General features: G+C 38.9%; 1 protein-coding gene across 1 annotated transcript in view; it reads right to left on the bottom strand.

Moving 5' to 3' along the window:
* The window catches only part of CA10 (carbonic anhydrase 10), a gene marked incomplete at both ends in the record, with an annotated part of 646,129 nt that overhangs the window by 94,250 nt on the left and 525,646 nt on the right, over positions 1-26,233 (bottom strand). The window contains one exon of the mRNA XM_082860516.1: positions 22,924-23,109. Within this exon, the coding sequence (XP_082716642.1) occupies positions 22,924-23,109 (186 nt within the window). The remainder of the gene's footprint in view (positions 1-22,923; positions 23,110-26,233) is intronic.

The following is a 26,233-nucleotide window of genomic DNA, read 5'->3' as shown; positions in this document are numbered from 1 at the left end:
ACCTCACTCCCATACACTTAGCTGATTGGGTCAGAGAGAACTTCAGGTCTAAGTTGGGAAAATCAAATCTCTTCTTCAGAGAATTTGAAATTGGGATAAAGAGCCAGCCAGCCAGCCAATCCAGGAAGGTCTTGATCCAATGGGACATAAACTTGGGAGCTTAAGTGGGGGCGGGCACTTATGACCTCCATGTGCCCAGCAAATCAGATAAAGGGCAACTTATGGAGAGAATAAGAATAAAGCAGCCATGCAAATATAAGAAATGGAGTAGGAGTAGTTCCTGGGTCATGGCCTTGTTTCAGTCCTGGATTCCAGTCTCTTCAATGGGTCAGTGACCCTTGGGTCCTATGACATATCCTAGAAGCCTTCCAGTAAATTGTCCTCGTACCTTAACCTAGCTTGAGTGAGTTTCTGTTATTTGTACACCAAAGCACTATACCTAAGATGACCTCCGGAATTTCAACTCTATGTGGACAGTGGCCGGGTTTCTTCATCTGTGCAGCCTTAGGCTAGCACAGTTCTTGACTCAACTCCACAAATCTTTGTCGAATTGTACTTACTGAATACAGCTTTTTTATCTAAGAGATAGAGATAACACTATCTGATCCTCCCCCAGATTGTCTTATGCTCCAGGAAATTAAATGAATTGAAATCAGGGGATAGTCGATTCCACTAAAAGGGCTTGGTGTCGCTTCACCTCATTTGCAGCTGGAAGCAGGTGCAGTGAAAACTGACAAGCACTTGGAAGAGAGAGAACAGCAGCAGAGAGTGACGAGCGAGGCAGGGTATGAAAAGGGCTTGTTTTGGTCTATGTGCTTTGGAATTAACTTATCCTTTAATTACAGGGAAAAAATTACCCTCCAGCTAGTAAAGACAGCCCTAAGAAAATTTTAAAAATGTAAATCAAGCTAAATGAATACTGCAGAAGCAGCTCTACAACTTGGTGGGATGGAGTATTTGGATGCCCCTGAGGTTTTAAAAGCAAATCCTGCAACTAATTTTTGGAGCAGAAACACTCTCCCTTTTGTTTGATGGCAAAGGAGGCTAAATGCTGACACTAACAGGGATTTACCGAGGAGTTTAGGGTGACAGAATCTTCTTGCTGTTCTGGCTCTCTAAAGACCAGAATTCAAACAAAGCCTAAGTGGATGATGATGACAATTCCTGGGGTTTCTTCTCAGGAGTGCTCAATGTAGAGATATCACTTAAATTGTAATTAACATATACAAAACAAATGGTTCAAGGGGAACCACTAGTTTCTAGTAAAATACCTTATTAACCTCAGGAGCATTTAAACTGGGAAGCAGTTGAATGAGTGATGTGTGACTGTGTGTGTGTGTGTGTGTGTGTGTGTGTGTGTGTGTGTGTGCGTGTGCGTGCGCTGGTAGCCTTGTGATGGCAGGGGCATGAGTAAGAAGTTCAATTTTTTTTTAAATTTATTTTATTGAAGAATAGTTGGTTTACAATGTTGTTTCCAATGTTTCTTCTGTACGGCAAAGTGATTCCGTTATACATATATGTACATTCTGTTTCATATTCTCTTCCATTATGATTTATCACAGGATATTGAATATAGTTCCCTGTGTTATACAGTAGGACTTTTTTAATTTTTTAATTTAATTTTATTTATTTTATCATACAGCAGGTTCTTATTAGTCATCAATTTTATATATATCAGTGTATACATGTCAGTCCCAATCGCCCAATTCATCCCACCACCAACACACCCCTCTGCCACTTTCCCCACTTGGTGTCCATACATTTGTTTACTACATCTGTGTCTCAATTTCTGCTCTGCAAACCAGTTCATCTGTACCATGTTTCTAGTTTCCACATATATGCGGTAATACACGATATTTGTTTTTCTCTTTCTGACTTACTTCACTCTGTATGATAGACTCTACATCCATCCACGTCTCAACAAATGACCCAATTTCGTTCTTTAATGGCTGAATAATATTCCATTGTATATATGTACCACATTGTCTTTATCCATTCATCTGTCAATGGGCATTTAGGTTGCCTCCATGACCTGGCTATTGTAAATAGTGTTGCAATGAATATTGGGGTGCATGTGTCTTTTTGAATTATGGTTTTCTTTAGGTATATGCCCAGTAGCGGGATTGCTGGGTCATGTGGTAGTTTTATTTTTAATTTTTTAAGGAACCTCCATACTGTTCTCCATAGTGGCTGTATCAATTTACATTCCCACCAACAGTGCAAGAGGGTTCCCTTTTCTCCACACCCTCTCCAACATTTGTTGTTTGTAGATTTTCTGATGATATCCATTCTAACTGGTGTGAGGTGATACCTCATTGTAGTTTTGATTTGCATTTCTCTAATAATTAGTGATGTTGAGCAGCTTTTCATGTGCTTCTTGGCCATCTGTATGTCTGCTTTGGAGAAATGTCTCTTTAGGTCTTCAGCCCATTTTTGGTTTGGGTTGTTTGTTTTTTTAATATTGAGCTGTATGAGCTGTTTATATATTTTGGAGAATAATTCTTTGTCCATTGATTCGTTTGCAAATATATTCTCCCATTTTGAGGGTGGTCTTTTCGTCTTGTTTATGGTTTCCTTTGCTGTGCAAAAGATTTGAAGTTTCATTAAGTCTCACATGCTTATTTCTGTTTTTATTTCCATTACTCTAGGAGGTGGATCAAAAAAGATCTTGCCATGATTTATGTCAAAGAGTATTCTTCCTATGTTTTCATCTAAGAGTTTTATAGGATCGGGTATTACATTCAGGTCTGTAATACATTTTGAGTTTATTTTTGTGTATGGTGTTAGGGCGTGTTCTAATTTCATTCTTTTACATATAGCTGTCCAGTTTTCCCAGCACCACTTATTGAAGAGACTGTCTTTTCTCCATTGTATATCCTTTGTCATAGATTAGCTGATGATAGGTGCATGGGTTTATCCCTGGGCTTTCTATCTTGTTCCATAGATCTATATTTCTGTTTTTGTGCCAGTACCATATTGTCTTGATTACTGTAGCTTTGTAGTATACTCTGAAGTCAGGGAGTCTAATTCCTCCAGCTCTGCTTTTTTCCTTCAAGACTGCTTTGACTATTTGGAGTCATTTGTGTCTCAATACAAATTTTAAGATTTTTTGTTCTAGTTGTGTAAAAAATGCCATTGGTAATTTGATAGGAATTGCATTGAATCTGTAGATTGCTTTGGGTAGTATAGTCATTTTCACAATATTGATTCTTCCGATCCAAGAACATGGTATATCTCTCCATCTGTTGGTATCATCTTTAATTTCTTTCATCAGTGTCTTATAGTTTTCTGCATACAGGTCTTTTGTCTCCCTAGGTAGGTTTATTCCTAGGTATTTTATTCTTTTTGTTGCAATGGTAAATGGGAGTGTTTCCTTAATTTCCCTTTCAGATTTTAAATCATTAGTATATAGGAATGCAAGAGATTTATGTGCATTAATTTTGTATCCTGCAACTTTACCAAATTCATTGATTAGCTCTAGTAGTTCTCTGGTGGCCTCTTTAGGATTCTCTATGTATAGTATCATGTCATCTGCTAACAGTGACAGTTTTACCTCTTCTTTTCCGATTTGTATTCCTTTTATTTCTTTTTCTTCTCTGATTGCCATGGCTAGGACTTCCGAAACTATGTTGAATAATAGTGGTGAGAGTGGACATCCTTGTCTTGTTCCTGATCTTACAGGAAATGCTTTTCGTTTTTCACCATTGGGAATGATGTTTACTGTGGGTTTGTCATATATGGCCTTTATTATGTTGAGGTAGGTTCCCTCTCTGGGAACTTTCTGGAGAGTTTTTATCATAAATGGGTGTTGAATTTTGTCAAAAGCTTTTTCTGCATCTATTGAGATGATCATATGGTTTTTCTTCTTCAGTTTGTTAATATGGTGTATCACATAGATTGATTTGCATATATTGAAGAATCCTTGCATCCCTGGGATAAATCCCACTTGATCATGGTGTATGATCCTTTTAATGTATTGTTGGATTCTGTTTGCTAGTATTTTCTTGAGGATTTCTGCATCCATATTGATCAGTGATATTGGTCTATAATTTTCTTTTTTCTTTTTTCTTTTTTTTTTTTTCGGTACGCGGGCCTCTCGCTGTTGTGGCCTCTCCTGTTGCGGAGCACAGGCTCCAGACGTGCAGGCTCAGCGGCCATGGCTCACGGGCCTAGCCGCTCTGTGGCATGTGGGATCTTCCCGGACTGGGGCATGAACCCATGTCCCCTGCATTGGCAGGTGGACTCTCAACCACTCTGCCACCAGGGAAGCACTATAATTTTCTTTTTTTGTAGTATCTTTGTCTGATTTTGGTATCAGGGTGATGGTGGCCTCATAGAATGAGTTTGGGACTGTTCCTTCCTCCACAATTTTTTGGAAGAGTTTGAGATATATGGGTGTTAGCTCTTAACTAAATGTTTGATAGAATTCACCTGTGAAGTCATCTGGTCTTGGGCTTTTGTTTGTTGGAAGACTTTTAATCACAGTTTCAATTTCATTACTTGTGATTGGTCTGTTCATACTATCTATTTCTTCCTGGTTAGCTTTGGAAGGTTATACCTTTCTAAGAATTTGTCCATTTCTTCCAGGTTGTCCATTTTATTGGCATAAAGTTGCTTGTAGTAGTCTCTTAGGATGCTTTGTATTTCTGTGGTGTCTGTTGTAGCTTCTCCATTTTCATTTCTAATTTTATTGATTTGAGTCCTCTCTTTTTCTTGATGAGTCTGGCTAATGGTTTATCAATTTTGTTTATCGCCTCAAAGAACCAGCTTTTAGTTTTATTCATCTTTGGTATTGTTTCTTTGTTTCTATTTCACTTATTTCTGCTCTGATCTTTATGATTTCTTTCCTTCTGCTAATTTTGGGTTTTGTTTGTTCTTCTTTCTCTAGTTCCTTTAGGTGTAAGGTTAGATTGTTTATTTGAGATTTTTCTTGTTACTTGAGGTAGGCTTGTATAGCTAAAAACTTCGCTCTTAGAACTTCTTTTGCTGCATCCCATAGGTTTTGGGCCATAATGTTTTCATTGTCATTTTTCTCTAGGTATTTTTTGATCTTCTCTTTGATTTCTTCAGTGATCTCTTGGTTATTTAGTAACATATTGTTTAGCTTCCATGTGTTTGTATTTTTTACTTCTTTTTCCCTGTAATTCATTTGTAATCTCATAGCGTTGTGGTCAGAAAAGGTGCTTGATATGATTTCAATTTTCTTAAGTATACTGAGGCTTGATTTGTGACCCAAGATGTGATCTATCCTGAAGAACATTCCGTGTGCACTTGAGAAGAAAGTGCAACTTGCTCTTTTTGGATGGAATGTCTTGTTAATATCAATAAAATCTATCTGGTCTATTGTGTCATTTAAAGCTTCTGTTTCTTAGTTATTTTCATTTCAGATGATCTGTCTATTGGTGTAAGTGAGGTGTTAAAGTCCCCCAATATTATTGCATTACTGTCGATTTCCTCTTTTATAGCTGTTAGCAGTTGCCTTATGTATTGAGGTGCTCCTATGTTGGGTGCCTATATATTTATAATTGTTATATCTTCTTCTTGGATTGATCCCTTGATCAGTATGCAGTGCTCTCCTTGTCTGTTGTAACATTCTTTTAAAGTCTATCTTTTCTGATATGTGTATTACTACTCCAGCTTTCTTTTGATTTCCATTTGCATGGAATAACTTTTTCTATCCCCTCACTTTCAGTCTGTATGTGACCCTAGGTCTGAAGTGGGTCTCTTGTAGACAGCATATAGATGGGTCATTTTTTGGTATCCATTCAGCAAGCCTGTGTCTTTTGGTTGGAGCATTTAAGCCATTCACCTCTAAGGTAATTATTGATATGTATGTTCCTATTACCATTTTCTTAATTGTTTTGGGTTTGTTTTTGTAGGTATTTTTCTTCTCTTGTGTTTCCTACTTAGAGAAGTTCCTTTAGCATTTGTTGTAGAGCTGATTTGGTGGTGCTGAATTCTCTTAGGTACTGCTTGTCTGTAAAGCTTTTGATTTCTCCATCGACTCTGAATGAGATCCTTGCTGGGTAGAGTAATATTGGTTGTAGGTTTTTCCCTTTAATCACTTTAAGTACACCATGCCACTCCCTTCTGGGTTGTAGACTTTCTGCTGAGAAATCAGCTCTTAACCTTATGAGAGTTCCCTAGTATGTTATTTGTTGTTTTTCCCTTGTTGCTTTCAATAATTTCTCTTTGGCCTTAATATTTGCCAATTTGATTATTATGTGTCTTGGTGTGTTTCTCCTTGGGATTATCCTGTATGAGACTCTCTGTGCTTCCTGGACTTGGGTGGCTATTTCCTTTCCCATGTTAGGGAAGTTTTCGACTATAATTTCTTCAAATATTTTCTTGGGTCCTTTCTCTCTCCTCCCTCTGGTACCCCTATAATGCTAATGTTGTGGCATTTAATGTTTTCCCAGAGGTCTCTTAGGCTGCCTTCATTTCTTTTCATTTTATTCTTTTTTCTTTATTCTCTTCCGCAGAAGTGAATTCCACCATTCTGTCTTCCAGGTCACTTATCTGTTCTTTTGCCTCAGTTATTCTGCTATTGATTCCTTCTAGTGTAGTTTTCATTCCAGTTATTGTATTGTTCATCTCTGTTTGTTTCTTCTTTAATTCTTCTAGATCTTTGTTAAACATTTATTGCATCTTCTTGATCTTTGCCTCCATTCTTTTTCCGAGGTCCTGGATCATCTTCACTCTCATTTTTCTGAATTCTTTTTCAGGAAGGTTGCCTATCTCCACTTCATTTAGTTGTTTTTCTGGGGTTTTATATTGTTCCTTCATCTGGTACATAGGCTTCTGCTTTTTCATCTTGTCTATATTTCTGTGAATGTGGTTTTTGTTCCACAGGCTACAGGATTGTAGTTCTTCTTGCTTCTGCTGTCTGTCCTCTGGTGGATGAGGCTATCTAAGAGGCTTGTGCAAGTTTCCTGATGGGAGTGACTGGTGGTTGGTAGAGCTGGCTGTTGCTCTGGTGAGCAGAGATCAGTAAAACTTTAGTCTGCTTGACTGCTGATGGGTGGGGCTAGGCTCCCTCCCTGTTGGTTGTTTGGCCTGAAGCGACCCAGCACTGGAGCTTACCTGGGCTCATTGTTGGAGCTAATGGCTGACTCTGGGAGGGCTCACACCAAGGAGTACTCCCCAGAACTTCTGCGGCTGGTGTCCTTGTCCTCACGGTGAAACACAGCCACCCACCACCTCTACAGGAGACCCTCCAACACTAGAAGGTAGGTCTGGTTCAGTCTCCTATGGGGTCACTGCTCCTTCCCCTGGGTTCTAATGTGCACACTACTTTGTGTGTGCCCTCCAAGAATGGAGTCTCTGTTTCCCCCAGTGCTGTCAGAGTCCTGCAATCAAATGCTAGTAGCCTTCAATGTCTGAGTCTGTAGGATTTTCTCCTCCCATTGCCAGACCCCCAGGTTGGGAAGCCTGGTGTGGGGCTCAGAACCTTCACTCCAGTGGGTGGACTCCTGTGGCATAAGTGTTCTCCAGTTTGTGAGTCACCCACCCAGCAGTTATGGGATTTGATTTTATTGTGATTGCTCAACTCCTACCGTCTCATTTTGGATTCTTTTTGTCTTTGGATGTGGGGTATCTATTTTGGTGAGTTCCAGTGTCTTCCTGTTGATAATTGTTCAGTAGTGAGTTGTGATTCCGGTGTTTTCGCAGGAAGGATTGACAGCATGTCCTTCTACTCCACCATCTTGAACCAATCTCAATGCATATGGATGGAGGATGGGAAATAATCTAGCATGAGCATTGCTGTTAGTCTCATTAACAAGGAAAATGAGACAAAAGGAGGTTGAATAACTTTTCCAAGGTCACAGGTGATAAGTGACAGAGCCAGGATTAAAACACAGGAATGAACAATGGCAGCAATCTTAACCTCTGCAGTTAACTACTGCTCACATAAGTAGGTCACATCTCACCTGGGGCAGGGAAACCCATCATCCCTAGAGAGGCAGATGCAACAGGGAGGAAATGTATCCTCCACGAGAACCTTATGGAAACAGTAGCTGTTCTGGGGTGGCCATGTGGGTCCATCACAATGAGTCTTTCCTGAAGTAGAGAACTATTTGCTTTGAAAAAACTGGTATAGGGAAACAGTCCTGATGCAGGAATCTGGTCCCTGGGCCTCTCCCTTCTTCTGGTTTGCAAAGTGTTGGTTTTTTAAAAAAATAAATTTATTTTATTTTATTTTATTTATTTTTGGCTGCATTGTGTCTTCATTGCTGCATGAGGGCTTTCTCTATTTGCAGCGAGTGGGGGCTACTCTTCGTTGCGGTGCACAGGCTTCTCATTGCAGTGGCTTCTCTTGCTGCGGAGCATGGGCTCTATGTGTGCGGGCTTCAGTAGTTGTAGCACTTGAGCTCAGTAGTTATGGCTCACGTGCTCTAGAGTGCAGGATCAGTAATTGTGCTGCATGGGCTTAGTTGCTTTGCCGCATGTGCGATCTTCCCAGAACAGGATTTGAACCCGTGTCCCCTGCGTTGGCAGGCAGATTCTTTTTTTTTTGTTTAACATCTTTATTGGAGTATAATTGCTTTACAATGGTGTGTTAGTTTCTGCTTTAAAGCAAAGTGAATCAGTTATACATATACATATGTACCCATATCTCTTCCCTCTTGCATCTCGCTCCCTCCCACCCTTCTAGGTGGTCACAAAGCACTGAGCTGATCTCCCTGTGCTATGTGGCTGCTTCCCACTAGCTATCCATTTTACGTTTGGTAGTGTATATATGTCCATGCCGCTTTCTCACTTTGTCCCAGCTTACCCTGCCCCCTCCCTGTATCCTTAAGTCCATTCTCTAGTAGGTCTGCATCTTTATTCCCGTCTTGACCCTAGGTTCTTCATTAATTTTTTTTTTAAGATTCCATATATATGTGTTAGCATATGGTATTTGTTTTTCTCTTTCTCGCTTACTTCACTCTGTATGACAGACTCTATGTCCATCCATCTCACTACAAATAACTCAATTTCATTTCTTTTTATGGCTAATATTCCACTGTATATATGTGCCACATCTTCTTTATACATTCATCTGTTGACAGACACTTAGGTTGCTTCCATATCCTGGCTACTGTAAATAGAGCTGCAATGAACATTTTGGTATATGACTTTTTTTGAATTATGGTTTTATCAAGGTATATGCCCAATAGTGGTGTTACTGGGTCATATGGTAGTTTTATTTTTAGTTTTTTAAGGAACGTCATACTGTTCTCCATTATAGCTGTATCAATTTACGTTCCCACCAACAGTGCAAGGAGATTCCCTTTTCTCCACACCCTCTCCAGCATTTATTGTTTGTAGATTTTTTGATGATGGCCATTCTGACCGGTGTGAGATGATATCTCATTGTAGTTTTGATTTGCATTTCTCTAATGATTAATGAGGTTGAGCATTCTTTCATGTGTTTGTTGGCAATCCATATATCTTCTTTGGAGAAATGTCTATTTAGATCTTCTGCCCATTTTTGGATTGAGTTGTTTGTTTTTTTGATATTGAGCTGCATGAGCTGCTTGTAAATTTTGGAGATTAATCCTTTGTCAATTGCTTCATTTGCAAATATTTTCTCCCATTCGGAGGGTTGTCTTTTCATCTTGTTTATGGTTTCCTCTGCTGTGCAAAAGCGTTTAAGTTTCATTTGGTGCAATTTGTTTATTTTTGTTTTTATTTCCATTTCTCTAGGAGGTGGGTCAGAAAGGATCTTGCTGTGATTTATGTCATAGAGTGTTCTGCCTATGTTTTCCTCTAAGGGTTTGATAGTGTCTGGCGTTACATTTAGGTCTTTAATCTATTTTGAGTTTAGTTTTGTGTATGGTTTTAGGGTGTATTGTAATTTCATTATTTTACATGTACATGTCCAGTTTTCCCAGCACCACTTATTGAAGAGGCTGTCTTCTCTGCACTGTATATTCTTCCCTCCTTTATCAAAGATAAGGTGACCATAAGTGCCTGGGTTTATGTCTGGGTTTTCTATCCTGTTCCATTGATCTACATTTCTGTTTTTGTTCCAGTATCATACTGTCTTGATTACTGTAGCTTTGTAGTATAGTCTGACATCAGGGACCCTGATTCCTTGAACTCCATTTTTCTATCTCAAGATTGCTTTGGCTACTCAGGGTCTTGTGTGTTTCCATAAAAATCGTGAGTTTTTTTTGTTCTAGTTCTGTGAAAAATGCCATTGGTAGTTTGATACAGATTACATTGAACTGTAGATTTCTTTGGGTAGTAGAGTAATTTTCACAATGTTGATTCTTCCAATCCAAGAACACAGTATATCTCTCCATCTATTTGTATCATCTTTAATTTTGTTCATCAGTGTCTTATAATTTTCTGCATACAGGTCTTTTGTCTCCTTAGGTAGGTTTATTCCTAGATAATTTATTCTTTTTGTTGCAATGGTAAATAGGAGTGTTTTCTTAATTTCATTTTCAGATTTTTCATCATTAGCATATAGGAATGCAAGAGATTTCTGTGCATTAATTTTGTATCCTGATACTTTACCAAACTCATTGATTAGCTCTAGTAGTTTTCTGGTAGCATCTTTAGGATTCTCTATGTAGAGTATCATGTGATCTGCAAACAGTGACAGCTTTACTTCTTCTTTTCTGATTTGGATGCTTTTTATTTCTTTTTCTTCTCTGATTGCTGTGGCTAAAACTTCCAAATCTATGTTGAATAATAGTGGTTAGAGTGGGCAACCTTGTCTTGTTCCTGATCTCAGTGGAAATGGTTTCAGTTTTTCACCATTGAGGATGATGCTGGTTTTGGGTTTGTCATATATGACCTTTATTATGTTGAGGAAAGTTCCCTCTATTCCTACTGCCTGGAGAGTTTTTATCATAAATGGGTTGAATTTTGTCAAAAGCTTTTTCTGCATCTATTGAGATGATCATTTAGTTTTTCTTCTTCAATTTGTTAATATGATGTATCACATTGATTGATTTGTGTATTTTGAAGAATGCTTTCATTCCTGGGATAAACCCCACTTGATTTTGTTTTATGATCCTTTTAATGTGCTGTTGGATTCTGTTTGCTAGTATTTTGTTGAGGATTTTGGCATCTATGTTCATCAGTGATATTGGCCTGTAGTTTTCTTTCCTTGTGACATCTTTGTCTGGTTTTGGTATCAGGGTGATGGTGGCCTCATAGAATGAGTTTCAGAGTGTTCCTTCCTCCGCTATGTTTTGGAAGAGTTTGAGAAGGATAGTTGTTATCTCTTCTCTAAATGTTTGATAGAATTCACCTGTGAATGGAAGGCAGATTCTTAACCACTGTGCCACCAGCGAAGTGCCTGGCAAAGTGATTTAAAACCTCCTGATTAAGCTCATTTTGTCAAATAGTTCCTGTCGGGTTCACTTTCAAGGCTCAATCCAGAAATTCCTAGTTCAGCAAATAGATCCAAAGCAAGAAAATGTATTCACTCAAGCTACCTCTGAGACTAAGGACTATGGTTCCTCATGTTTTGCAGAGGGAAACAGATGTGTTTATATACAAACATATCCACAGATATACAATCTCTTGCTTATCATATTTCAAAGAAGTGAGAGAAAAGATGTAACTGTGCATCTATATGAAACTTCCTGGTTGCTGTCCATCTGAGAGGGGAAGTTGAATAAACCTACAGTTCTCAGCAGGCCACGGTATGATGCTGTGTCATATTTTACATAGCAATTGTGCCACTTGGAGAAATAGGCTCCTGTCTCACTTTACAGTCAGAAAAAGTTCAGGCTATTCTTAAGGCTGATGCAGAAGTGCGAAGGGCTAAAAGATCATTTCAGGTAACAGAGAGGGCACTTACGATGAAAGAGAACAGCATGATCAAGAAGCTACTTAGGGGCATAACTAGAGAAGTGACCTGACTTGTCTAAGGTCGTTCAGTGCATAGCTGGAGTAAGAGACCTGGGTTCAAATTCTAGCTCTTCTCCATAACAGCCAAGTGATTGAAGGCAGGTTCTTTGACCTTTCCAACTTTCCTTTCCTCTTTGTAAAATGGTGCTAATGAGTGCTACCTCACAAGAAACTTGTGAGGATTGGATGCAATAAGGCACTGAGCACAATGCTTGGAACATAGTACATGCTCAGTAAATGAAAGCTGATGGTAGTACTAATATTAGTACATTGTATCTTTATGTTTTATCTGCAAGTATTTTGGAGTAGATGAGCTCTAAGTGTTAAGCTGGCTAATAACTGACTTGTACAGTACTTGTACAGCACAACTGCTGTACAAGTCAGTTTTGTACTATAAAAGGAGTATCTCAGAAGTGTCTTTTTTTCTTTTTTGGACTGCACATCACTCTATAGTGTGTATAGAGCTGGCATTATTACCCCTTATCACAGCTTAAAAGGTTAAGGAAGGCTAAGTGACTTGCCTATTTCTGCCCTTACTGAGATCACACAGCTAGTAATTGACAGAATAGGATCTTGAAGTCAGATCTGCTAAGTCAAAATGTTGCCCTCTGTCTGGTGGCCCTAGTGTCCGTCTCCTAGGCCAATGTCCTTTCCCATGATGTGTTTGTCTCTGCTTCCCTGAAGCCCTCTTCTAGGCCAAGGCAATGACTGCTCTTGGAGACTGCTTCTAACAAGCTGATCCAATGAATTATCATGAAAGCAATCCTAGTCTTACCCTTTTACTGCTGATATAGGGATAAATTTATAGAGGCTGACTCTGGCTGTATTTGGGAATGGATAATTACCTTCATTTAATATATCTTAGGCTGCTTTGGCTAAATATTAACTGCCCAGAATTCTGCCCTTTCTAACCAATTCTGAGCATGAGCATGCCACAGGCAACTAAGTGGCATAATTCATTTGAGGTGACCATAAATCTAAGATTTCCACTAGAAATGATGCAAAGAATTAATGGAACATGAAATCAAGTAAATGGAATTGAGTACAGTAATTAGTTCATATTTTAATCCTCAGTTCTGTTTATTATCCATTAACTGGTAAGCAATTAAGTTGGCACCATTGAAATGATTAGCTTTGTTTCAGCAAAAGTTTATCGATATGTCAGTGCAAATGAATCTGGTGGTTTTAAATGGCTTTATTTTGAATTGCATAGCAGCATATCCATGGAGCAGCTAGACATCTAATGATTTAATTTTACAATATTGTTATCTAGATTACTTATATTTAATATTGCTGAGCTGTTCTGGATTGTTATTGGGAAGAGTTTGTGAGAGGATGGATTCAAACTGTAGAAAAGTATGGCTTATATCCTTGGGTTCTTAATGCAATAGTATGATTGCATTTTCCTATTGAGACCAAATGAAGGATCTTTAAGGCATTTCACTTTCTATTTTGGTCTTCCAAACTTTAATTTCCATACTTCTTGGAATTAGGCACTATAAACGTTTTCACATCAGTGGTGTTTTTGTTGGACACTCAAGATTGCTCAAGTTTGTGAAATAATCTGTCAATGTCTTTGCCTTTTTGAGGCTGATTGTCTAAATGCCCTTGTGATGGGGTTCTGCTCACTAAGGCAGGAAACCTGAATATCAGACTACACCTGCTCTACTGGGCAACAAAAACCAGATGATGTAAACTGGTCTTTTGAGTGTTGGGATTTGATATAATAATACAATTTTTATTTAGAAAATTTTAAATCCCAAAGTAAGAGTCAGGAAACTTGGGTTCTGGTCCTAATTCTGCCACTGAATCTCGGTGACTCCAGGAAGGTCTCTTGTCCTTCCTGGCTCTAATTTTCCCTTTGTATGTAAGTCAGTGGGAAGAAATGACCTCAGTGGGGTCTCTAACACTGATACTTTAGATGGAGGCTTTGCGCAGACTTCTTTCTAAAAGCAGGTCTGTATCTTGAAGTGGAGATGTGATCTTTGGAGGAAACTCTACAAAAATTTTTTTAATTAAGTTTTTTTTTTAAGATCTTATTTTATTATTTATTTCTTTATTATATTTATTTTTGGCTGCGTCTGGTCTTAGTTGCGGCACATGAGATCTTCACTGAGACATGTGGGATCTTTTGATGCGGCGCGGGCTCCTTGTTGCAGTGTGTGGGCTTCTCTCTAGTTGTGTCCTGTGGGCTCCAGGGTGCGTGGGCTCTGTAGTTGTGTCACGCGGGTTTCAGAGCATGTGGGCTCTGTAGTTTGCAGCACACATGCTCTCTAGTTGAGGACCACAAGCCAGTAGTTGTGGTGAGCAAGCTTATTTGCCCGGCGGCATGTGGGATCTTAGTTCCCTGACCAGGGATCAAACCCGCATCCCCTGCATTGTAAAGCGGATTCTTTACCACTGGAACACAAGTGAAGTCCCGGAAATTCTAGAAATTTTAATGAACATTGATGTGGTCAGATTAGTAGTGAACAAGTCATTTTTTACTTTACATTTTCTTTTCCAATTGACTTTATTCCAGTAGCTTTGGAAATGGATAAAAAAATGTACCGCTAATCATTTCAACTGTACCAGCTTAACTGTTCACCAGTTGCTGGTTCACAGAAGTCTTAGAAGCAGTACCCATCCTCTAACTGCAGTGTCACTGGTTATTAAATACAAGAAGATCCCATTCAACATTTGTAGAGTCATAACAGTGATCATCTCTATGATGACAGTTAGGTTCTACTGAACCCTGATCAAGTCCCAGTTAATGACTGTCTTTAATATTTTCTTTGTAATATAACACCTCCTTCCCTGCTTTAGACGGACACCAAGGGGGGAGATAAAAATCAAGTAAAGGAAGATGGTGGCTGTTATAATGCCACCCTGGCAGGACCAGATCAGAGTTACGATACAGGTTGGGATGGAATCAATGGGATAATGAGCTGATCTCAACAATTTGTCTTCAAATGCAATGACTTCTCTCTTAGGCAGCCCCAAAGTGTTCATCTAAAATGGTAATCCAGGAAGCTGCTGACTGGACTGAGCTGTCCTTTTCCAGAAGAAATTATAAAAATGTCCAAAGGGAAAAGTGCCTATCCTTAGATCAGAGTCATCATCTGTTTGCTGCTATCATCATAATCTGCTCTACTACTAGGCTTCTGACCTCTGTTTGCTTTACTTCTTACAGGTCAGTTTGTTCACTCTGAGTGGGACTGGTCCCTGGATTCCAGAGCTTTGGCTTCTAGTATTGGCAAAGACAAGTTCCCTGATCTGATCCTGGGAGTAATTCCAGGGTTGAAACGAGGAATCTAAATGAATTTTTCTAGCACACCAGTTATCAATTGTTCCATTACTCCTCCCAGGTACACTGAAAATTCACTTACCTTATGTTTGTAAATAATTTGACATTAACACTTAGAACTTCTGTTAATAATGCCATCGACTTTATTAGGTTTGTCATTATGACAACAGAATTAATTTATGATATACTGGGCATAATTTAGACTCTGAAAGCTACAGTCTTTTAAATGATATTCATTTACTCATTCAATCTACTAAGTGCCTATCACATGTATGTTATATTAAAAAGCACAACCTACTCTGTAGCTGCAGGGAGTTAACAGTCTGTTTGGGAAGATGGGATCTTCCACTAGATTGAAGGCTCCTTAAAGGCGGGCCCTGCAGCCTACAGGTCTTTGAATTTCCCCACTGGACTAGGGCCCAGAGTAGGTGAACAATGATTATTGTGGGGTTTATGGATAAACATTAGCCTATGGTAAGCAATGTTATGTATCAGAAGACCTGAATTAAATTCAGCCTCAATCACTTATTGTCAGGATGGTCTTGGGCCTTAGTTTCCCCAGGTATAAAGGGGATAATACTAAGGGTAACCTCACTGAGCTGGTGTTTAGTGATTAAATCAGAGAATTTATGTCAATGTGCTTTGGAATTCATTCAAAGTAAAAGCCAAAGTCCATACAAAATCCATGGAAAGGGGTAATGATCTGCAGCAGCTCCCGGCCCTACTCTTCTCTCTCTGACCTCTCACACTTGATCACTTACAGGTGAGCTCCTGGTCTTCCTAGAACACTCAAGCTTTCTCCCACTTCAAAGCTATGGAATTGGTTGTTGCCCATGCCTAGAATGTCCTTTCCCTAGACATCCCTATGGCAAACTCACAAATGTCATGCTCTCAATAAGGTGTACACTGACCACCATATTTACACTTGTAACTCACTACCTCCACTCCTCATCCTCTGATCCCCCTTACTCTGATCTATTTCTTTTCCCAGAGCATTTATCATACTCTAACTTACCATAGAAATTTACTCATTTATTATGTTATTTATTATTTGTCTACCCCCACTAGACTTAATTACCTTACAGGTAGGATTTTTACCAATTTAATTCACTGTAGCACATGGTAGGCTCTCAATTAATATTTGTTAACTAAATGAATGAATGAAAGAAAATCACAAAGCATGTAAACAGTGACTGGGTATTAGCAGTGAAATTCCGTAGCTACCTATGGGTGTGACTGAATAAGTTCTGGATTGCACTGCACAGTAATTGATTCGAGTCCGTGCCTTGTCCCTCCAATGGAAATAAACTTCCTCCAAGGTGACACTTAATTGTTCAATCCCTTTCTGTTCTTTACCACATTTAGAATAGGGCTAGGTGAGTACCTCGCCTCAAAGCATACCTCTTTCTCAGAGAAAGCCCAGAACTTCTCTTAGTGGTTACTGTGAACTAAATCACTCTTTCTTTCTTCCAGTTTCTAATGGAATTTGATGCTTTGGACAGCCTTTATTAAAACACTTCAATTTAAATGAGGCTATATATATAATAATCCCCATATAGTCAATGAATGCAACACACCCAAAATTCCAGGGAAAAAAGCCTATAAAGTTCCAATTACTAAAACACCAATAGTAGAGTAAGTTATTTATTCAGTGATTGATTGATTAATTCCACAAACATCAATTAAGAAGCACCTACTGTATGTTAGGCACTGTGCTAGTTGCATGATGTAGAAAGATGAATAGCAAAAAGTCTCTGTCATTGAGGGGATTACCAAGATTATGTATTCCTTAGTTCAGCAAACATTTATTGACTCTGCTGTCATGTGCCAATGTACAAGGTTCTGGGAATACAGTAATGATCAAGATAAAATTCCTATCAACAAGAAATGTGGTTCCAGAAGTGAGAGTAAACAGTTATAAATCTATAGCAATGGGTAATTTAATCGATTGGGGTCAGCAAAATTTTTCTCTAAAAGGCCAGGTAGTAAATATTTTGGCTTTTGCAAGCCACATGTGGTCTCTGTTGCATATTCTTCTCTTTAAAAAACAATCCTTTAAAAATGTAAACCATCCTTAGCTCCTTGGCTGAATTTGGCCTACAGTCTACAGTTTGTGGACTCCTGTAGTAGATGAATATACAGGATTCTCTGGAAGTCAAAAGGAGGCAGCAACACTTGACTGGCTGGGAGGAGGGAAGGGGACTTGGAAAGAAAAACCAAGTGGGCTGTGCTGGATATAGGGGGAGGAAGGTGGAGCTAGTAATCAGGGTAGAGGGAACAGCATTCCCATGGCACTCAAGTAGCTCTTCTATGTGTATTAGTCATGTATCTGTTATTTTTGAATATCCCAATTCTCATTCCCCCTCAAATCCCCAATTGTGCCAACGGAGCATCTCTACCAGGAGGTCCCAGCCTCCTGCACGGTGCTAATTAGATTTCCGGAGTACCTCCCCGCAAAACTATTCAGTGCCTCATGGGGCCCTGGTTCTCAGTCATGTGTTCCTCAGCACTTTCATACCCTTGCACACTTCAGGACAATTTGGTGTTAGTTGCTTATTCCTACAAATTTGTGTTACTTTGGTGAAACCAGTCTCTCAGAGATGCAAATAACTGATTCCTTGTAAAGGACAAGGCCTGCAGTTTCTGTTGTTTAGTCTCAGTTGTTTGCGCTGAGATAACTGTTTTCTCTTCTGATTCAGAGCCACTAAAAATACATATATTCTACATGGGACTTTTATTTCCCCTTTTAATTAAACAAATATTATCTACATAGCAACAGCTATGGACTTTTTCCTCCCTCAAATGTGTTTAAACAGAATCAAGATTCAAGAGGCTGAGACTTGGGAAGTTGATGTATTTCTACCCAACCTTCATAGGGAGCAGCAACTGTGTCAGGTCACACAGCTATTCATCCATCCTCTCCTTAATACAATCCAGAGAGAGTTATTTCATAGTTCCCTTTCCAGAACAATCCTCAAGTATAACCCATATTATGTTGTATTATAAACATATGTAAACCTCAATAGACTGTATGCTTCTCTGGGCAGGAGCTGGGTTTTGAGCTCAGCACACAGCAGAAGCACACTAGCCATGTGAAGAGTGGGTAAAATAAACAGGAGAATCTGGCCACAGGTATTCCATGAAGTAGCTGGTGCAATTCTCAGTGTACCCCCTTAACCCTTTGAAGTGAAGAACTTCAGGAAGGTTTTCAATATGAATACTTCCAATTTCCCCAAATAAGAAAGATTCTTCTTATCTAGACTCACTACTGCAACTTAATCCATGGGCATGATTCTTTTCAAATATTATCTTTTTCCTGGTTAATATATTTTTTTCTTTTCATTAATACCCTACTTTGTATTGGACATTAATCTAACCATTCAGACACGATTAGCAAGCTAAATGTCTTACTTATTAAAAACGGTTAATTTTCCCATCTTAAAAAAATCGAGATGTTTGAATCTCTGAATATGCTCATTTATCACCAATCCCTGACAATGCATCCAGGAGTTCTTGTGTAGGACATGAATAATTTTTATAAAAACACAGTTGCTGACTGTGTGGTACATCCACACAGCTTTATAAAACAAAGCAAATAATGACCATCAATTACAATAACCTCACTAGACAAGACTGCAATTAATCTACAGCTCTTCAGATAACGACCGCTGCACTGCATCAAGGAAAATGCCTGGCATTAACTGGCTTATCGTGATCAGCAATGATAGATGGGGCAGATGGCAATGTGATTATTCATTGTCAACACAATAAACAAATGCTTTGCAGCCGAAGTGTTTACCTAGGTCCTCTCAGAGGATAGCTCAAAATAGAGAACAAAGACAGCTCTGAAAATAGCTCAAAATAAAAATAAACAGTTAATCTATGGATGAAATATACTTACTTAACTGGGGCTAACCCTTAGTAGAATCTATCTGGAAAATATTTTCCCGAAGGAGATCATGGGTTGAGTAGAGTTTTGGCATTAGAAGGTACAATAAAGCCCATAGCTCACTTGCTTGTTAGGATGAGTCACTTTTATGAAGTCCTCAAATTCCATTCCATGCTTAATAATTCCCGTGATGAGAATTCATTGTTTTCAGAGGCAGACTCATTCCATAGATAGATAACTCTCATTGTTAGAACATATATTTAGCTGACTGCCATCTCTCTGGAATTTTGGACAATTGACCCTAGGTTTTCCTCTCATCCCACATAGAAGATATTAAACTCTTCTTGCTCACTAAAGCCCTTTATTTATTTTTATTAATTAATTATTTTAAAACATCTTTATTGGAGTATAATTGCTTTTCAATGTTGCATTAGTTTCTGCTGTATAATAAAGTGAATCAGCTATATGTATACATATAGCCCCATATCCTCTCCCTCTTGCATCTCCCTCCCACCTTCCCTATCCCACCCCTCTGGGTGGTCACAGAGCATCGCCGAGTTGATCTCCCAGGGCTAAATGCAAGCATACCTTGTTTTGTTGCACTTTCTTGTACTGTGCAGATACTGTGTTCTTTACAAATTAAAGTTTTGCAGCCACCCTGCATTGAGCAAGTCTCTTAGTGCCATTTTTCCAATAGCATTTGCTTGCTTGTGTCTCTGTGTCATATTTTGGTAATTCTTGCAATATTTCAAAGTTTTCATTATTATTACATTTGTAAAGGTAGTCTGTGATCAGTTCTTTGATGTTACTACTGTGACTCACTGAAGACTCAGATGATGGTTAGCATTTCTTAGGAATAAAGTATTTTTAAATTAAGGTATGCACAATGCTTTTTTAGATATAGTGCTATTGCATACTTACTGTAGTATAGTATAAACATAACTTTGATATGCACTGAATTCACGTGACTTGCTTTATTGTGATATTCGTTTTATTGCAGTTGCCTGGAACCTGCAATATCTTTGAGGTATCTCAAAAATCAATGCCTATCCAACTCTTTCCACATGACATGTTTTGGTGCTTTCAACATTCTGGATTTTTGCACCTAAACCCACACCAGTTTTTAGACCACTCATACTCAGGGGCTCAGAAAGAAATGTGATATATCTGATGTGGTGTACTCAGAGCAAAGTGTAACTATTTGTGCTGAGGCTGAATGTCAATTTTTCCTTGGAGCAGGGGATGTGTGCGTGGCTGCTCTGCTTGGGAAGCTGTTCTCCAAACACCATTAGTCTAGATAGCACCCCAGCTCTGCCATGTCCAGGGGGCAATTACTTCGGGTGCGCCTTTTAAAATTTTGTGCAGGATGGCTTTGTTGATTAAGTCCTCCTTCTTTAGAAAACTGGGATAATTCAGGCAGAACCTGAGCTGAAATTGACACAGTGGTCACTAACCAAATTCTCTCGCAAAAATTTTTACAAATGCACATTCCTGGACCACTTCTCTGCAGACTAATTCAGCTGCTTCCGGAGGATTCAAATGTAAATATTTTGGCAATTTTCCCCAGTTAATTCTAATTCGCAACTCTGTTTAAATGCTTTTTTCATTGAGAACACTTAATAAGGTACTACTGAAGGAGTGCTTCACAAACCTAATATTCATACTCTCCTGGGAGCTTTAAAAATGCAGGTTCTTTGGAGCAGCTGATACCTGTGGTCCGGGGTAGGTCTAGGAAAATTAATACATCAAGATCAAATTGTTATATGTTTCCCTTAAGGGTTTTGGAAGCCCTCATTTACTCCAAAATTGTAGTTTATATACAAGTTACAAAGCACCCTTATTATATATTGAAGAAACAAGCAACTTTAGGAAATTCTACAAGGTAAAGGTTTTAGCCTGGTAACCATCTATATTTTTTCACTCATTCATTTAATAAATTCATTCATAAATTCATTTTTATTCTGAGACAATATTGTGATAGGCACTGGAATTTAATAGTTCAGTAGGGGAGAAAAACAAAGAAATGACAGCAAATAAACGTCAGTCAACAAAGAAAATGAATACAAATCTTAAAATAACGTATTTAAAAAGGAAGAGTTTATCTAATTTTAAATAGTCTCTAATTCAGACTGGCAGTCCCCCAGTCATTCTCAGTTCATGAGTTTTTGCCCTGCTTTCATCATATTCCTTGGTATATGTTAGTTCAGGATCTGTAACTCTTCAGAATTTCCCATTACATTCTCATGTCCCTTTGGCAGACATCCCTAATCATCCCTAGCTTTTTTTCCCTACAGATTCAGGAAGGAGACTCATATGCCTGCTCAACCCGGTCCTCTATGCAGCCATTACTAATAGACCACAGATGAAATCCACGTGCAGCTTCCCCCATGCACAGTGCCTTGACACACCTTGGCGACTTTGCTGTTCCTCATTTCCAGCTTTATCTTTGTTGTCTATCAACTATTGAGTACTTCTAGTGATCCTTACATCTTTAATCCCACTTAATTTCAAAACAACCTGGAGAGGTATATAAACTCAGCCTTAGAAGGATCAAGTAACCATCTCAAGGTTACACAGTTACTGTGTATCACAGCAGGAGGTACAAACTCAGGTTCTTTGATGCCAAAGCTGATGTTCTGAAACTTGTTCTGCATTGCTTCTCTTCTCAGCCCAGTTCAAAGGGCACCTCCTCTGTGAAACTTCTCCTGCATGCTTCAAGGAAAATTTGTCACTTCTTCCTTAGAGTTGGTCAAGGCCTTTGTACACCTCCATTACAGCATGACATTATACTTTAATGATTTGAATATAGTATTCTTTGAGCTCCTCTGTGGTAAGAACTATGTCTTTATATATATATATATATATATATATATATATATATATATATATATCCGTATCCCTGGTAACTAGCACAGTGCCTATGTAGGTTCTCAGTTGATGCATTTTGAATGATCATTAAAATCTGGCCACTGGACTCATTCAGCTGTGGATCTCTTTCTCAGTGTGTGGCCTTACTATATTAAAAACAATGCCACGTTTAAACATGATCTTGATTAAAAATGTTAAAAAGACCAAGCCAATAGTGAAATACATACTTCTGTTATTTGAAGACCTTCTTGACATCAGTTATTGAGGACTCTTAAACAGAAACCTGGTTACAAGATATTTAGCATATAAGGACACCTGACCTTTAGTTGATAACCACCCTCAAGTATAAGGGAGGTAAAAGAGGTCAAATTAACTACACCCTGCTTATCAAGTGTCATATGTCATAGCACACATGATATTTGTTTAAATTGTGGCTCTTGTCCTATAACTGAAGGTGTGGTTTGGCTCACTGATGTGGCCTGAGTTCTGTCTGGGCTGATGATAGACACAGTGACACTCACCATTAATGGCGGCACATTCTGCAGAAACTCAGACTATTTAGTTCCCTGACATTTATTTCGCTATACGTAATAGTTTTGTGCAAATAAGACCCATTCTGCCAGAAAGGAGAATTATGGAATCTATGCAAACATATGTGACATATAGGGGGCTGATTGCATAGATTGCATAGATAGGTGTAAATGAAGATGTACATGTAAGGTGAGGGTTTAGGGTTGAAATAATGATCTGGCGATATCTTAGGGCATTAGTCACAAGAGAGCTGTCTCTCAATGTCTCAGGAGGAAATATCAAGTTTCACTGTGGTCTTCCCTGGAAAACACTGGAAGCTCATTATAAACTTCTATGTCAACTTGCAAAAGACAGATGGAGAAAGGAGGCACAGACCTTCTTATTTCATAGATACAAGAGCAGTTTTTCCATCTGTCATCACACCTTGGATATAAATAAGCACCAAATCTTATTAATTGGCACTTACCCGTAGTACTTCAATAACCTCACATACCTCCCCAGAGAAGGCTTGTCCGTTGAGGAGGTGCTCTGACCCTTGGCTATCCTCACTACCAAAGTGTAGCCGGACCTCCTCCAGCCGGTGGCTGTATGTCATGGGCCCTCCTGATACGTTGACCAAGTGCTCCTTGTCCAGACGCAGGGACACATGTCTTCCAGTGTTGTACATGGTCCCACTGACCTGCAAGGCAATGAGCAACAGGTCAAACAAGACTCTCCTCCTTCCATTTCTCACAATTTCTCACTCAACCCAGCATGGTGCTTAGACCAATGCCTTTTGCTTCCTTTTGATAGGAAGACACTAGGCTAATTCCACATGTGGAGTAGGGAGTGACAGCCTCCCCAGAGAGCACTTTTGCCCTACCTGGCATCTATGGTACTTTCTGTGAGTCATAAGCCACATTATCATTTAGGAATCTGAGGTAGGAACTCAAAGGAAACCTCATCAACTGTGACTAATATTTTGGACATTGCACTTATAAAGAATTAACTTGTCTTCTTACCATAAATATTTGGAATGTAAAGATGCTGCAAAAGTTAAAATCTCAGGTGTGAGAAATTGGAGAGAGCAGTTAGTAAGGATGAGATGCTACAAAGGCCAAAAGAGAGACAAGTAAGCTAAAATGAGTGAATAGGAACAAACCTTAGGGGGAGACTGAGGCTTAGGTTTGTAGTCTCAAGCATTCAGTATGGTGTGTCTTGGTTTAGGTCCTTTTCTAACTGCTGCAACCAGACACTGCAAAGAGTCAGAGCTCTGATACTTTCTTGCAGTTTGTGGCCTCAGTGCTAAGCTAAAGAGATTCATATAAGCTTCCCATTTCACAGACTTCCTATTCCATCTTGCTTCAGCCCCTGCCCGCTGAACCTTCCTGCTTGGGGTTTCTTTCCCTCCTTTTCTCTTGAACTTGATGCTCAGCTTCATTTTGTTGATTATGACCATAGCACTTCTCAACATTTGATTCTAGAACACTGATTCCTACCTGTGAGTCTATTGTCTTAGTCTTCTGTGTTGACTTAGCTCTAGGAGCAGATTGAAAACTTAAGGGAGACTTTGAATGGGTCTGGATGGAATGCTTCTGGGCTATGGGTTGCTGAGCTACTTGGATTTTCTACCTGCTTACTCTGACTCCTTTGGGCCCAGCCCTAGGGATCCTTTAAGGCAGTGGTCCCCAAAATTTTGGCACCAGAGACAGGTTTCGTGGAAGACAATTTTTCCCACGGACTGGGGGGTGAATGTTTCAGGATGATTCAAGTGCATTACATTTATCATGCAGTTTATTTTTATTATTATTACATTGTAATATATAATGAAATAATTATACAACTAACCATAATGCAGAATCAGTGGGAGTCCTGAGCTTGTTTTCACTTACCACTCACAGATAGGGTTTTGATATGAGTCTGCAAGCAATTGATTTATTATGGTTCCTGTTCAATCAAACCTCTACTAATGACAATCTGTATTTGCAACCACTCCCCAGAGCTAGCATCACTGCCTCAGTTCTACCTCAGATCATCAGGCATTAGATTCTCATAAGGAGTGCACAACCTAGATCCCGCACATGTGCAGTTCACAGTAGGGTTTGCACTCCTATGAGAATCAAATGCAGTGCTGATCTGACAGGAGGCAGAGCTCAGGTAATGTTCAAATACCAAAATACTCCACTGACTCACTATAGCACCATCTTGCTATAAGGTGGAGCCCATGTGCTGCTGTTGGCCATGGTCTGTGCGGGGACATGACCAATGAAACACTGAAAAGCTTATGTAAGATTCTCCAGTCTCTTTCTTCCCCTGCTTCATCAATCAAGGGGCAATGTGGAAAGTTGTAAATGTGGTATAGCTACAAGATGGAGGCTGTGTCAGCCTGAGTCGCTGGCAGATTATGTGCAGATTGCAAAAATGGCTAGAATTCTTCCACTCCTTGTATACACTACTTACAATGTGACCTTGTAGCTGTTCCCATCAAGATAGGGCCATCTGTTTCTCCACCCCTTGAATCTGTACTGGCCTTGTCACTTGCTTTGGCCAATAGCACGTAGTGGATACAACATGCTTATTCTGAGAGTAGGCCTCTAGAGGATTTGCACGTGTCCTTACTCCTTTTTGGAAACTCGAGACCACCATGCAAACAAGCCTGGGCTAGCCTGCTGGAGGATGATCCAGAGTGAGGAGAACTATCCCAGGAGAAGCCATCCTAGGCTGGCCATTCCACGACTGATCCACCAGTTGACTGTCTTAGTCTGGCCTGGGCCAGAAGAATTTCCCAGAGACCATAGCTTCCCATATACTGGGGAGCTAAAAATTTGGTTGTTTTCAGTCCCTAAGCTTTGAGATAGTTTGTTATAGAGCAAAAACTAACTGATATACACTAAGTCAATCATCTTCTCTGTCATGTGACTCTGGAACTATCAACAGAAGCTCTGGACAGTCTTTGTTGAGTAGCTGAACTAGAAAGTCACTTGGGGCTCAGACAGTCAGTCTGCTAATCAGCTGGAAAGTCATACCAGAATAAGAGAAGAAAGCAGCAGATATGCCAAGAGTGACAGAGGAAACCATGCAGAGATAGAATTAGAGAGAATATCAACTTCACCTTCAGAAACCCTTTGTATCTCTTTGTTCCAGTTCCTTCATGAGGCCTGGGCTGTACTTTCTCTGATACTTTACATCTTACAAAGGGATTTATTTTTTCTTAAATTATCTATTCCTTGCAACCAAATGATCCCTATCAAAGACTCTATGTCTGTTCTCCAGTCTCAAATAAATGTATATTCAGTCAGTATGACATAATGAGAGTTTGTTTTCTTTTCTTGTCCCAATTTATGACTTTCTTTGCAGTAAAATGATAGAGATAGATTTGTGTTTGACACTGCATTCATCTTTAAGCAAAATTTATTTTTTCTAATTATTAAGATAATATACAGGTATTATACATGGGTAGGAAGACAGAGAACAGCTCAATGAAATAATAATTAGCCAAAATTCTACAGTAAACCAATAATCACCACTAATATTTTGGTGTATAACTTTTCACACTCATAACCGTATATATCTAGATTTTAATGGGATCATTTTATATGTGTGATAATAAATGCTTTTCACATAAAAGGGTATATGATTTTATATATATATATTATATATAATAATTTAATATATATAAATTTATATATTTAATATATTATACACAACACACATATAATATATTTAATATATTTGTTACATATTTATACATTAATATATATATAGTAAATATATATTATTTTTAGTCACATGAATATTTCTAGGTTATTAACTGTTCTTTTGCA

Source organism: Leucopleurus acutus (genome assembly GCF_964270905.1).
Source record: "Leucopleurus acutus genome assembly, chromosome: 19".
Taxonomy (NCBI): domain Eukaryota; kingdom Metazoa; phylum Chordata; class Mammalia; order Artiodactyla; family Delphinidae; genus Leucopleurus; species Leucopleurus acutus.
Note: the sequence above shows the minus strand (reverse complement) of the source record. Positions and strands in the feature narration are given on the sequence as shown.